General features: G+C 34.2%; 2 protein-coding genes and 1 pseudogene across 7 annotated transcripts; all 3 read right to left on the bottom strand.

Annotated features, from left to right (window-relative positions):
* Positions 1-1,065: 1,065 nt before the first annotated feature.
* On the bottom strand, positions 1,066-3,418 carry LOC105775377 (dehydration-responsive element-binding protein 1B-like; annotated as a pseudogene).
* Positions 1,066-5,769, bottom strand: LOC105776561 (pentatricopeptide repeat-containing protein At1g63080, mitochondrial-like). 6 transcript variants are annotated; one of them, XM_052622138.1, is made up of 4 exons: positions 2,830-5,769; positions 2,474-2,572; positions 1,801-1,898; positions 1,066-1,703 (listed from the first exon to the last, which is right to left on the bottom strand). In XM_052622138.1, exon 1 carries the CDS (start codon positions 5,213-5,215, stop codon positions 3,761-3,763), a length of 1,455 nt encoding a protein of 484 aa, XP_052478098.1. In that variant the 5' UTR covers positions 5,216-5,769; the 3' UTR covers positions 1,066-1,703; positions 1,801-1,898; positions 2,474-2,572; positions 2,830-3,760. The 6 variants fall into 6 exon arrangements, with proteins under 6 accessions (XP_052478098.1, XP_052478096.1, XP_052478099.1 ...); XM_052622136.1 differs by having other exon boundaries at positions 1,066-1,898; positions 2,830-2,907; positions 2,995-5,769; XM_052622139.1 differs by lacking the exon at positions 2,474-2,572 and having other exon boundaries at positions 2,830-2,907; positions 2,995-5,769.
* Positions 5,770-7,666: 1,897 nt separating this feature from the next.
* Positions 7,667-9,317, bottom strand: LOC128033918 (pentatricopeptide repeat-containing protein At1g62930, chloroplastic-like). The gene is made up of 4 exons (XM_052622418.1): positions 9,094-9,317; positions 8,778-8,902; positions 8,395-8,659; positions 7,667-8,289 (listed from the first exon to the last, which is right to left on the bottom strand). The coding sequence occupies exons 1-4, from the start codon at positions 9,315-9,317 to the stop codon at positions 7,707-7,709; spliced, it is 1,197 nt and encodes a 398-aa protein (XP_052478378.1). The 3' UTR covers positions 7,667-7,706.
* Positions 9,318-11,896: the final 2,579 nt, after the last annotated feature.

The raw sequence follows: 11,896 nt of genomic DNA, 5'->3' as shown, positions 1-11,896 counted from the left end.
AATACAACTGGAAAAGGTTGTGTAATTATAAGTTGCCAAAAAATATAATGAGATTCAATAAGCATGTAATGCTCGCGGAACTGAAACGGAAGATTAGTGTAAAGATAGCTACCCGTTGTGGGAAGCAAATGTCAAGATTGTTCTACAAATTTCCATTTTCAATAGATCCGTTGAAGTTCTCTTATATGGAACTTTGTAAATGATGTGGCCACAATAATCGCAATTTATTACCCACTTGAGATCAAGAACCCCAACCGATGATTAGTTAGGTGACCATTTTGAGTTTTAAAAGTTAGGTGACAAAAAAAAAACATCTAAGCATAATTAGGTGATCTACAATGTAATTTATCCTATTTAATAAGTAATATTATTATATTTTTAATAAAATCAACCTAGTTTAGTAAATTTATTGATTGGTTATATGTATTAATAAAAATATATTTAATCCTTTTAAAAATTTAAATTTTTTTATATGTTTTAAATAATTTGTTATAAACATAAACTTTTTAAAATTTAAAAATAATGTATACCAATTATATGCTTTAAAATTTTTTCTTTTATAATTTTTGTAAAATTTTATTTTATGTTCTCTCTTTCCAATATAATTCACTTTACTAATTTTTACATTCTTCATCTACCATTTTACAAATTACATTTCTTTACTAAATTTCCCTTCACATAGTCTTTTTATTTTTTTAATATTTCTATAATTTTCAAAAATTTACCCAATAGATTAATGAGTAAACTACGTTTATAGTCAATCTAGAATAAAGTTACACTTATTTCGATCACTCTAAATTTTTTCTTAATTTAGTCAATTTAATTAAAATAATTTATTCAAATTAATCATTACTATTAAAAATTCATTAATCTACTATTAAATTATTGACGTGACACATTAACTTATTGAGACATGATATTTTTTTTACTTTTGATTGGAGCTAGAGACATCCCTATTAACCAAAAACACTTTGTTTTCTTTTTTTCTCTTCTCTGGCTTTGTGTTTTTTTTTTTTTTGGTCTCAAGATTCAGATACCGGACAAAACATAAAAGGCAATCCTATCTATGAAGTAAAAATTCCTATGAATGACTAAAAATATTACTTTTAAATAGAATAACTCCACATAGGTACATAATCATCGGCTTATTGTTATACCCATTTACCGTCATGGCCGGAACGAGGTGACATCAGCATATCGGCGGCCATATTTGCCCAAAATCTTTGTGTCCCAAACAACTCTTCTTCATCCAAATAAACCCTTTCTCCATCTCTATGTTTTCTCCTCTCTTTGTATCGTTTCTACAATTCCCATTCAATTGCTTAGCCGTTCTGAAACTCCGCCACCTTCGCCGTCGTCTTTTGGATATCCTTTGGGTTGGAAAAAGCTAGTAACGGAAGATTCCAAGCTGAGTCCACGAAGTTTGAACAAGCTGACCTCCCTCTCAGTGCTATAGTTGCTACGTGGTGAGCAAGCACTACCACCTCCTCCGTCGGGAAAGTTCCAAGCCAAATCCTTGACTTGTTATTAGGCTCCCTCACTTCAGAAACCCACTTCCGGGGATTCCTCCAGCAAACTCCACGGTATACCGGGTGTCTAGTCTCTCGGAATTTCTTTCTTCAGGCATCGACTTCAGAGCATAAACCATTGTTCTTGGTTAGCTCACAAGACTTCGGGTGAGTTTGGATGGGCGGTGCGTTTACCTGCGGTTAGTGTAAAAACAGCGGTGGCGGTGAGATTAGATACTGTAGCGATACTGTAACGTGAGACAAAAAGTAAGCTAAACGCACAGCACCGCACCCGATCGCCCATCCAAACCCACCCTTCACCACCTAGCACCTGAAAACCCGATCCTGATTCCAGCCAACGTTGGCATGACGCACTAACAGAAATGATACCTGCGGTGGCACATCAGAAGCAAATCAAACCCTTAATCATGACTTTTATCTATTAATTATTTTTATGAACCCCACCAACTCTGGTTACACAATTTCAACCCCCTAGATATGGAGTTACACAGCACTAAGGGAAAATTTTATTGATTTTCATAAAAACAAAAAATGAGAGATGAGAAAGAAAAAAGAAAGTGTTTTGGGTGGGATCGGTTGAAACATCGAAACCAAGAGGAATGAATGAATCTAAACTAGCCAAATGTTTAATTACCGACAAGTTGTCCTATGAATGAATGAACATTAAACCTATGCACCTCAACATTTAAATATCTATACTACATTGCATGACATGTAAGTTCATCCCAGAACGTTGACACAAACAATCTCATTACCAACTCATTTAGTTGCCTATTGAAAAACGAGCCAAAGATCCCATTACCGACAAGTTGTAATGAACATTAGATTTCTGTACCTCATGGTTTCATTATCTGTTGCATGACATGAAAGTTCATCCCAGAATATTGATATAAACATGGTTGCAAGCATATAAATCATATAATAGCTAAGATTTCATTACTGACTCGTTTAATTGCCTATTGTTGTTGTTGGGAGGGGTCAGTTGAAAAATTGAAACCAGGAGGAATGAAAACAGCATCAGGTCAATTCGACGTGGAACTGTCCTGCAAATTTTAATTGACAAACTTATACAGTTTAAAACAGCATATCTTTCATTTCCCTAAAGCTCCTTATTCCACACTATGAGAAACTATTAATACAAATTCTTAAACGCAGCAACTTACTGGAAAGAAAGTATATCTTCAAGTTATAAAGAACAACTAACTATATAATTGTGAATGTGTCTGAATAAAATCAATTTTATCATGTCACTCGAAAAACTAAAGTCCAATGCATTCTTTTCAAGAAAATTGCAACCTACCTGAATATCTAGGTCTAAAAGCAGGATTCACACAATTCTGCTCGCAGAAAGATCTTGGAAATGGCTCTTTAAATCCTCCTACAAGAATCTTGAAACATAAGATCTGAAGTAACAAGATGAAGACTAATCATGAATATTATATATCAAGGCTGACTATTTACCAACCTTTTTGGAAGAAAAAACTGGTCAATAGCTTTTTTTATTTTTTAACTCATAATACCACATGTAACATCCTCAGCAGACTTTGGCAGCAAATGAGATTAACCTAGAAAGTAAAACCTGAATAAATGTAGTACCAAACAAGTTAATGGTACCTATTTTCACAAAACCTCACTAGACATTAGAAGTAATCCTCTCTTAAAATACTCCTAAACTGAACAACCAAAGTATAAGCATTTTAAGAAAACAGAGAATCAAAGAGGCGCCTCCTGGAGTTACCAATTGAGACCAGCCAACTGCTCCAGCTTTTGGAAGGTGAAGTGTTGAGCTTTTTTGGAACTTTTTCAGCAAAGTGTTGAAGTGTTGAGGATTTGCCCACAATATTTTCATTGGTGCTGAATACAGGCTCCAAGTAGCAGGAAATAGCCATCCCAATGAAGAAAAGTGATGGTACAGATTACAGCTGCAGATAGAGTAGTTTCCACAACATTTCCCCCAATTTTTAGGTTTCCAAGGTTACCATGAGCAAGATTCTCACTTACTTGAGCCGTTTGAGAAGAAAACCTACTCAAAAAGATCACTGGTGAAAAGTGAAACATGGTGTATAACATTTATTTCTTTCAGCCTATGTTTAAAGTACATCAACTAAACTGAAAATAGAACTTAACACTCATTGTAGTTTCCATAACTTTTAACTTATCAATACAATTGGCTATGAACAAATTGATTCAGATTTCCAAGTGACGATCTTTATACTATCTAAGAGAACATTTCAGATCAAGATTGATTTATCAGATCGTAAGATCAGCTCTAAAAATAAAGTGGCGGTGCGTATATCTGCAGAAAAGCCCTTACGGACCATTTCCTTAAGAACTTGTGTTGCCTTCGAAGTATAGTTGTTTTGAAGAAACCCCTGGATCATTACATTATAACAGCAGCTATCAAGCAAACGATTATTATCTCCCATGCTCCCAAACAACTGGTATGCTTCATCCTGCAATCCCTCTTTACAAAATCCATTAATCATTATAGAATATGTGTAAACATCAGGCTTTAAACCATTGAGTGAGATTTTATGAAATAATTCCTTTCCAACTTCAATATGCCCAGCTTTGCACAAGCCATCAATTAGGATATTATAACAGACAATATCGAGTTCCAACTTGCTGTTCCGCATTGCTTGAAAAAGTTCCAAAGCCATTTCGAGTTTATCACTTTTGCATAAACCATTCAACAAAATTGAACAGGTCATTACATTTGGAACTTGTCCAAAAGCAATCATCTTCCTCAAAAGTTCACATGCAGATGAAACTCTCCCTAGTTGACACATACCTTGCATAAGAGTGCTGTATGTGACAGTATCCGCAATTGGTCCTTTTTGGGATATTTCGTGAAAGAGTTCCATTGCTTCGTCTATCCTTTTAGCTTTGCAATATCCATTGATCATGATGTTGTAACTAGATATATCAGGTGCACAACCCTTCTTAATCATCGACCGAAATACTTTTCTAGCTTTATCCATCCTGTTTTGCAAGCAATGACCGTTTATTAATGCACCATAGGTAACAACATTAGGCTCAATGCTATGCTTTATCATTGTGTCAACAATATCTTCAGCTTTAGAAACCTTCCCTTCCTTGCAATGCGCATCAACCAATATATTATATGTGACTAAATTAGGCTCAATGCCTTGCTTCTTCATTGTATCAACGGTATCTAGTGCTTCAAAAATCTTTCCATCCTTGCAGTGTGCATCAATCAATATATTATACGTGAAAATATTAAGTGAAATATTATTATCCACCATTTCATTCAAAAGCCTTGTTGCCTCCTCCTGCTGTCCCAAATCATACATTGCATGAATTAAGCAACTGTAAGTAACGATATCTGGTCTAATGCCCTTAACCTTCACTTGGGAGAAGAGATGGAGAGCCTCATTTAGTGATCCCTTCTTACAAAGTGAGTCAATGACAGTGTTATATGCTACGATATTGGGCTCAAAACCTCTATCTTCCATCATCCTTAGAAACCTAACAGCTCGATCGGTATTCCCAGTCTTAGACAAACCATTAAGTATTGTCCTGTAAACAATTAAATTAGGTTGATACCCTTTGTCAACCATTTCATCAAACAAACTCGTAGCATGGGAAATCTTACCTTGCTTACAAAGTCCATTAATCAAAGTGGACAAAGTTACAACATGAGGCTCAACACCTAACTTCAGCATTTCCCCAAAACAGAAAACCCAAAATCAATATGGCCTAATTGACAATAGCAGTTAACCAAGATGTTAAAAGAATAAACATCATGGGGAACACCTAATAATTCAATCTGGCTATACATCGACACAACAATGGCATAATGTTTCATTCTAACAATGGTTCCTAATAATTTGTTGAATTCCACAACCGAGGGCCTTGGGTACTTGTCAATCATCTCATTAAACAAAATCAAAGCATCATCAACATTATCGAAGTTTTTTGGGTTTCCCCTTACAGACATGGAATTCTTAGTTAAATGTTGGATGTGGGTAGCAATGGTTTTAGAAGAAGAAGAAGAAATAGAAGAGCGGAAAATAGATAGATGTTTTCCAGCACTAACAATAGAAGGAAGAAGTAATGGAGGATTAAGCTTACCCAAGTCTTGAAATTAAGCAAAATGGAAAAGAAAGAGAGCTGAGGTTGAGCGGCGGAAGAATGTATGTTTGGTAGTCAAATTTAGAACTCTGGGGCGGGAACGGGTCGGATAGAACTCGGTCTGACGATGGTGAAATGAAAGGGTTTCAACTATGCAGGATGTTGGCTTTTTTAAAATAGTTGATTTTCAAATTTCACAAGGGTCAAATTAAGCTAAAATATGTATAAAGATTAAATTTTAATATTATGTGAATTAATTACGAAAAGAATTTTCCTCCAATGGCTTCTAAATAGAGATTTAATAAAATTGACTTTAATAAAACATCATTAAACAAATTTACAAAATTGTATATTTAATCTTAATCTTAATTTTGGTCAAATTTTATTATTTGATCAAAGTTGTAGATTTTGTCTTTGTATCTTAATTTGTTTAATTTTAATCCTACACTTTTTGAATACTAATATTTCATTATTTACCCTAAAAATAATTATTAAATTTATTAAGTTAAATAATGACATTTTAAAATTTTATGTAATGCCTTATCATATTGCTATTTTCATAAAGTGAAGCCATATCATTTTATTTAGTAAATTTAATTATGAGTCAAAATTAAAATTTTAAAATTTAAAAATATAATGACTGATCAAATCCGTTAATTAGGAATAATATGGAATTAATAGCAGAATTTGTCCGATTTAAGCCAACGGTATAAGGACTACAAAACTTGACCCTTAAATCTTTTACTATACATTCAAACAAAAGAAAATCCCCCACGAGCATCCCTGTCTAAATTATCCAAAGTTTCTTCTGCTGTGAAAGACCCTTCTTCCCCAGAATATCACCTGTTTCCCTGAGTGTGAATCTAACATACACCTTCCACTCCCTATGCATTAGCATAGTATTTCTCCTGACCAGAGCAAACGAGCTCAGATTAGCCTCTTCGCAGTTCAGCAGCACAAACCGGTTTCATAATTTCATTATCTATACTACTTGACACCTAAGTTCATCCAATATAAACAGGGTTCCGAGCATATAAATCACATACAACAAAACCAGGAGGAATGAAATTAACATCATCCCAATTCCACATACAACAATACTGAAAATTTTAACTGTCAAACTTTACAGAACATATCACAAATAGGAATCCAGTTCACAGCTTTAAAGAAAGATTAGTGTCCGCTATTCTGGATGCGGCTGAGGGAGACTTTGGCATAACACCACAATTAACCTCCTCCACGGACTTTGGCAGAAAATGAGCTTAACCTGGAAAGGCAAATCTGCTTAGGTGTTGCACCAAATATGTTAATGCCAACTATTTTCTCAAAAACACACTAGAAATTACAAGTAATGTTTTCTAATATATTCCTAAATCATGCAGCCAAATAATAAGCATTTTAAGGAATGAGAGAATCAAGCAGCCACCTACTGGGGTTGTCGGTCAAGACCATCCAATGGCTTCAAATTTTGTGTTCAAGTGTTGAGGATTTTCCCGCAATATTCTCATTGGTGCAGACTACGGGCTCCAATTGGCAGGAAACAGCCATCCCAATGAAGAAAGGTGGATGTTCCGATTACAGATACAGACAAGATAGAGTTTCCAATATTTTTCACTCAATTTTAGCTTTTCAAGATTACTTTCAGCAAGATTCTCACTCACTTGAGAGGTCTGAGAAGAAAACATGCGGAAAAAGATCACTGGTGCAAAAACATTGCGTATAACATTTATTTCTTTCATCCTTAATGTTTTAAGTACATCTACTAAATTGAAAATAGACCTTAACCATCAATGGAGTTTCCAAAAACTTTTAACTCATCACAGCAACACAACTGGCTACGAACAAAAAGATTCAGATTCGCAAGTGATGATGAAGCATTTCAAATCAAGATTGATTTATCGGATCGTAAGACCAAATCCAAAAATAAGGTGGAGTGTATATTTCTGCAGAAAAGCCCTTAGAGACCATTTCCATAAGTTGTGTTGCGTTTGAGATATAGCTGTTTTGAAGAAACCCTTGGATCATTACATTATAACAACAGCTATCAAGCAAACAATCATTATCTCCGATGCTCCTAAACAACTAGTATGCTTCATCTGGCAATCCCTGTTTGCAAAATCCATTAATCATTATAGCATATGTGTAAACATCAGGCTTTAAACCATAGACTGATAGTTTATGAAATAATTCCTTTCCAACTTCAATATGCCCAGATTTGCACAAGCCACCAATTAGGATATTATAACAGACAATATTGAGTTCCAACTTGCTGTTCCGCATTGCTCGAAAAAGTTCCAAAGCCTCTTCGAGTTTATCACTTTTGCATAAACCATTCAACAAATTTAAACAGGTCACTACATTTGGAACTTGTCCAAAAGCAAGCATCTTCCTCAAAAGTTCACATGCAGATGAAACTCTCCCTAGTTGACACATACCTTGCGTAAGAGTGTTGTATGTGACAGTATCCGGGATTGGTCCTTTTTGGAATATTTCGTGAAAGAGTTCCATTGTTTCTTCTATCCTTCTATCTTCACAATATCCATTGATCATGATGTTGTAACTAGATATATCAGGTGCACAACCCTTCTTAATCATCAAGTGAAATACTTTTCTAGCTTTATCCATCCTGTTTTGCAAGCAATGACCGTTAATTAATGCATTATACCTAACAACATTAGGCTCAATGACTTGTTTTATCATTGTGTCAACGGTATCTATGGCTTCAAAAACCATCCCTTCCCTGCAATGCGCATCAACCAATATATTATACGTAACAACATCAAGCTCAATGCCTTGCTTTTTCATTGTGTCAATGGTATCTATTGCTTTAGAATTCTTCCCATCCTTGCAATGAGCATCAACCAATATATCATACGTGACAATATCAAGTGAAATATTGTTATCCATCATTTTATTAAAAAGCCTTGTTGCCTCCTCCTGCTGGCCCAAATTATACATTGCATGAATTAAGCAATTGTAAGTAACTATATCTGGTCTAATGCCCTTAACCTTCACTTGGGAGAAAAGATGAGAACCTAATTTAGTGATCCATTCTTAGGAAGACAGTCAATAACAGTGTTATATGCTACATATCGGGTTCAAAACATCTTTCTTCCATCAGCCTTAGAAACCTAACAGCTCGGTCAGTATTACCAATCTTACACAACCCAATAAGTATTATACTGTAAACAATTAAATTAAGCTGATACCCTTTGTCAACCATTTCATCAAACAAACTCAGCGTGAGAAATCTTATTCTGCTTACCAAGTCCATTAATCTAAGAGGACAAAGTTACAACATCAGGCTCATAATCGACAAAAGCAATTAACCAAGATGTTGAAAGAACAAACGTTATAGGAAACACCTAATAATTGGCTATACATCGATACAACAATGGCATAATGTTTCATTCTAAAATGGCTCCTAATAATTAGTTGAATTCCACAACTGAGGGCGGGCCTTGGGTACTTGTCAATCATCTTATTTAACAAAGCAAAAGCATCATCAACATTATCAAAGCCATCATAATTTTTTCGGTTTCCCCTTGCAGATATGGAATTCTTAGTGAAAGGTTGGATGTGGGCAGCAATGGTTTTAGAAGAAGAAGAAGAAATAGAAGAGCGGAAATTAGAAAGATGTTTTCCAGCATTAACAATAGAAGGAAGAAGTAAGGGAGGATTAAGCTTACCCATATCTTGAAATTAAGCAAAATGGAAAAGCAAGAGAGTTGAGGTTGAAATGAAGAGAAAAATAGAAATTAAACCTCTGACATAAGTACAGATTATGACACTGATTAAGTTTGTGAATTATTATCATTTACTTTTATTAAAGATTATATGAGTCATTGTACTAAGACTTTACTTTTATTAAAATTTGTATGAGTCATTGTACTAGGACTTTTATTAAAAGTTTGCCTGTTTGTAATATGTATTCAAGGGATTATTAAATTCCTTCTTATCCAGAATTCCTTCTCTATATAAGAAGAAAGAAAGCCCTCAGATGTAAGATAGAGAACTGTACAAACCCAAAATTTGCCTAGCCCATATGCAAATAAAAATAAAAAAACAAATTTAAACTAAAACCAAAATAAATAAAACAGACTTAAATTACCAAACCCAAAACAAACCAAATAACCTAAAAACTAACCCTAGCCCAAAACGAAAGAAAAAACAAAACCCTAGTAGCAGCCACCAGCAGCCGCCGCACGCCGTAACAGTAGCCGCCATTTTCGCGCCGTTTCTTCTGCATGTGCCGCCACGTTTGTACCTGCAAAACGGACTAGGAGAGTCCAAAAGTAAAAAAACAGTGAAAAAAGTAGAAAAAATAAAGAAATAAGTGATATTTTCAAGCTATAAAAGAGCCCCGATTTTGTATTCTTTTACATACGAATGAATCAAAAGAAAACGGAAAAAAGTCAATTCAGATGCAAGCCATTTTCGAAGGTAGATGTTTTACCTTCTGATTATTTATTTATTTATTTCTTTTCTTTTCTTTTTTTTAAAAAAATCAAAAATAAAAAGAATAAAAATCGTACCTTTTTTGCGAGTGAGGTGCCGATTCCGTTTTGATATAATTCTTTTTCTCGATTAATGTGAAATACACCCTTCCTTAAATTTTTAAGTGATTTTAAAATGATCATGTTTTTAAATTTCTTTTCGAATTTGTAATTTTTCGACATTAAGACATTAATTAATTGATCATGTACCAATTTTGGGCGTGACGAGGGTGCTAATCCTTCCTCACATGTAACCGACTCCCGAACCCGTTTTTCTTGAATTTTGTAGACCAAAATTATTATTTAATAAATCAAAATATTTTATTGAAATGATTAATCTCAGGGTGACCCGATCACACCTTGGAAAAAAAGATCGATGCCGGCTCCATTTTTGTTTTAAAAGTCAACCCCGTTTTTCAAAATAAAGATGGTTTCGACAAGAACGATAATAATAAAAAATACTAGAGTGCTTTTGTAAAATGTCTTGCTTTTGTGTTTTTTTTTACACTTTGGTACTTAAATCATTTTCTGTCGTAATTTAGTACCTAAAGTATCCAATGGGAAAGGGAGCCTAGTTTCTCATCTGTCCACTTGGGACAACAAAAACAAAGAACCTACTATTTTGTTAAAGAAGATGTTATGTGGACTAAATTAAGTTCTATATCTCTCTCGTTTCTTTTAATCTGATAAAGTGGTGATGAAGTTTTAAGCCAATAATAATGAGATTGTAATGCAGGTGTTATGTTAGATAAAATTGGAAACATTTTTGTTGGATGAAAATGCTGCGACCATGCTTTTGCCACTTTTAGTAGGTGTATTTATCATATTGGAAGATTATGACTCAAACTTATGCTACAGAGATTCTGAGTGGTGAAATAAGAAAGCAGCAGCAAAAGCAAAGTATATCTCTTAAGGAATAGTGGTGGGATAGTAGAGATAAGGCTGCTATAGCAGAGGAAAGCTAAGACTTCATATGCAAACAATCTGCTGCTTCTCATTGATACCTACTAAGAAAAGGAATGGTGGCATAAGGAATTATGTCTTAGGAGATCACATTTGGAGACTTCAGGATTGCATTCTCCTTTCGGTGGAAATAGAAAGTGGTTTTGATTACAACATCATACTGATGGCAGGGCAATTTGCTTCAACATTTATCAACTGGTTCATGCCCCCGACCTTTTAAGTTTTCATTTTCATCTATTCTAATTTCACCATGCCATGATTACTGTTGACACTATTTTTATTTTGAAAAACGGGGTCGACTTAGATTTTGAAAAAAACAAAAATGGGAGTCGCCACTGATCCTTTTTATTTAGGTGTGATCAAGTCACCTCAAAAAGTGGTTATTTTTAATAAGCAATTTGACTTCATTAAAACAACAATTTTGGTCCATGAAATTCAGAAAAACGGGTTCGGGAGTCAGTTACATACGATGAAGGATTAACACCCTCGTAACGCCCAAAAATTGGTACTTAGTTAATTAATTAATGTCTTAATGTCGAAAATTGAAAACTTTGAATAGATTTAAAATACAATCTTTTGTTTTTTTTTAAAAACTTATATAAAACAAGTTACTCGATAAGACCCTCTCATTTTGAAAAGAGAAAATGTCACACCCAATGAGTTAGGGCATGATATTTCACTTCCTCAAAAACGAGCTTGTCCAAAAAAAACTCGTGCAATAAAATTTAAAAGGATATTCAATTGTTTAAGTCAGATGAAGAAATTGCAGCCCAATACGTTAGGGCACAATTTCTCAAAATTCTAAACATTGAA

Source organism: Gossypium raimondii, chromosome 10 (assembly GCF_025698545.1).
Source record: "Gossypium raimondii isolate GPD5lz chromosome 10, ASM2569854v1, whole genome shotgun sequence".
Classification (NCBI taxonomy): Eukaryota; Viridiplantae; Streptophyta; class Magnoliopsida; order Malvales; family Malvaceae; genus Gossypium; species Gossypium raimondii.
Note: the sequence above shows the minus strand (reverse complement) of the source record. Positions and strands in the feature narration are given on the sequence as shown.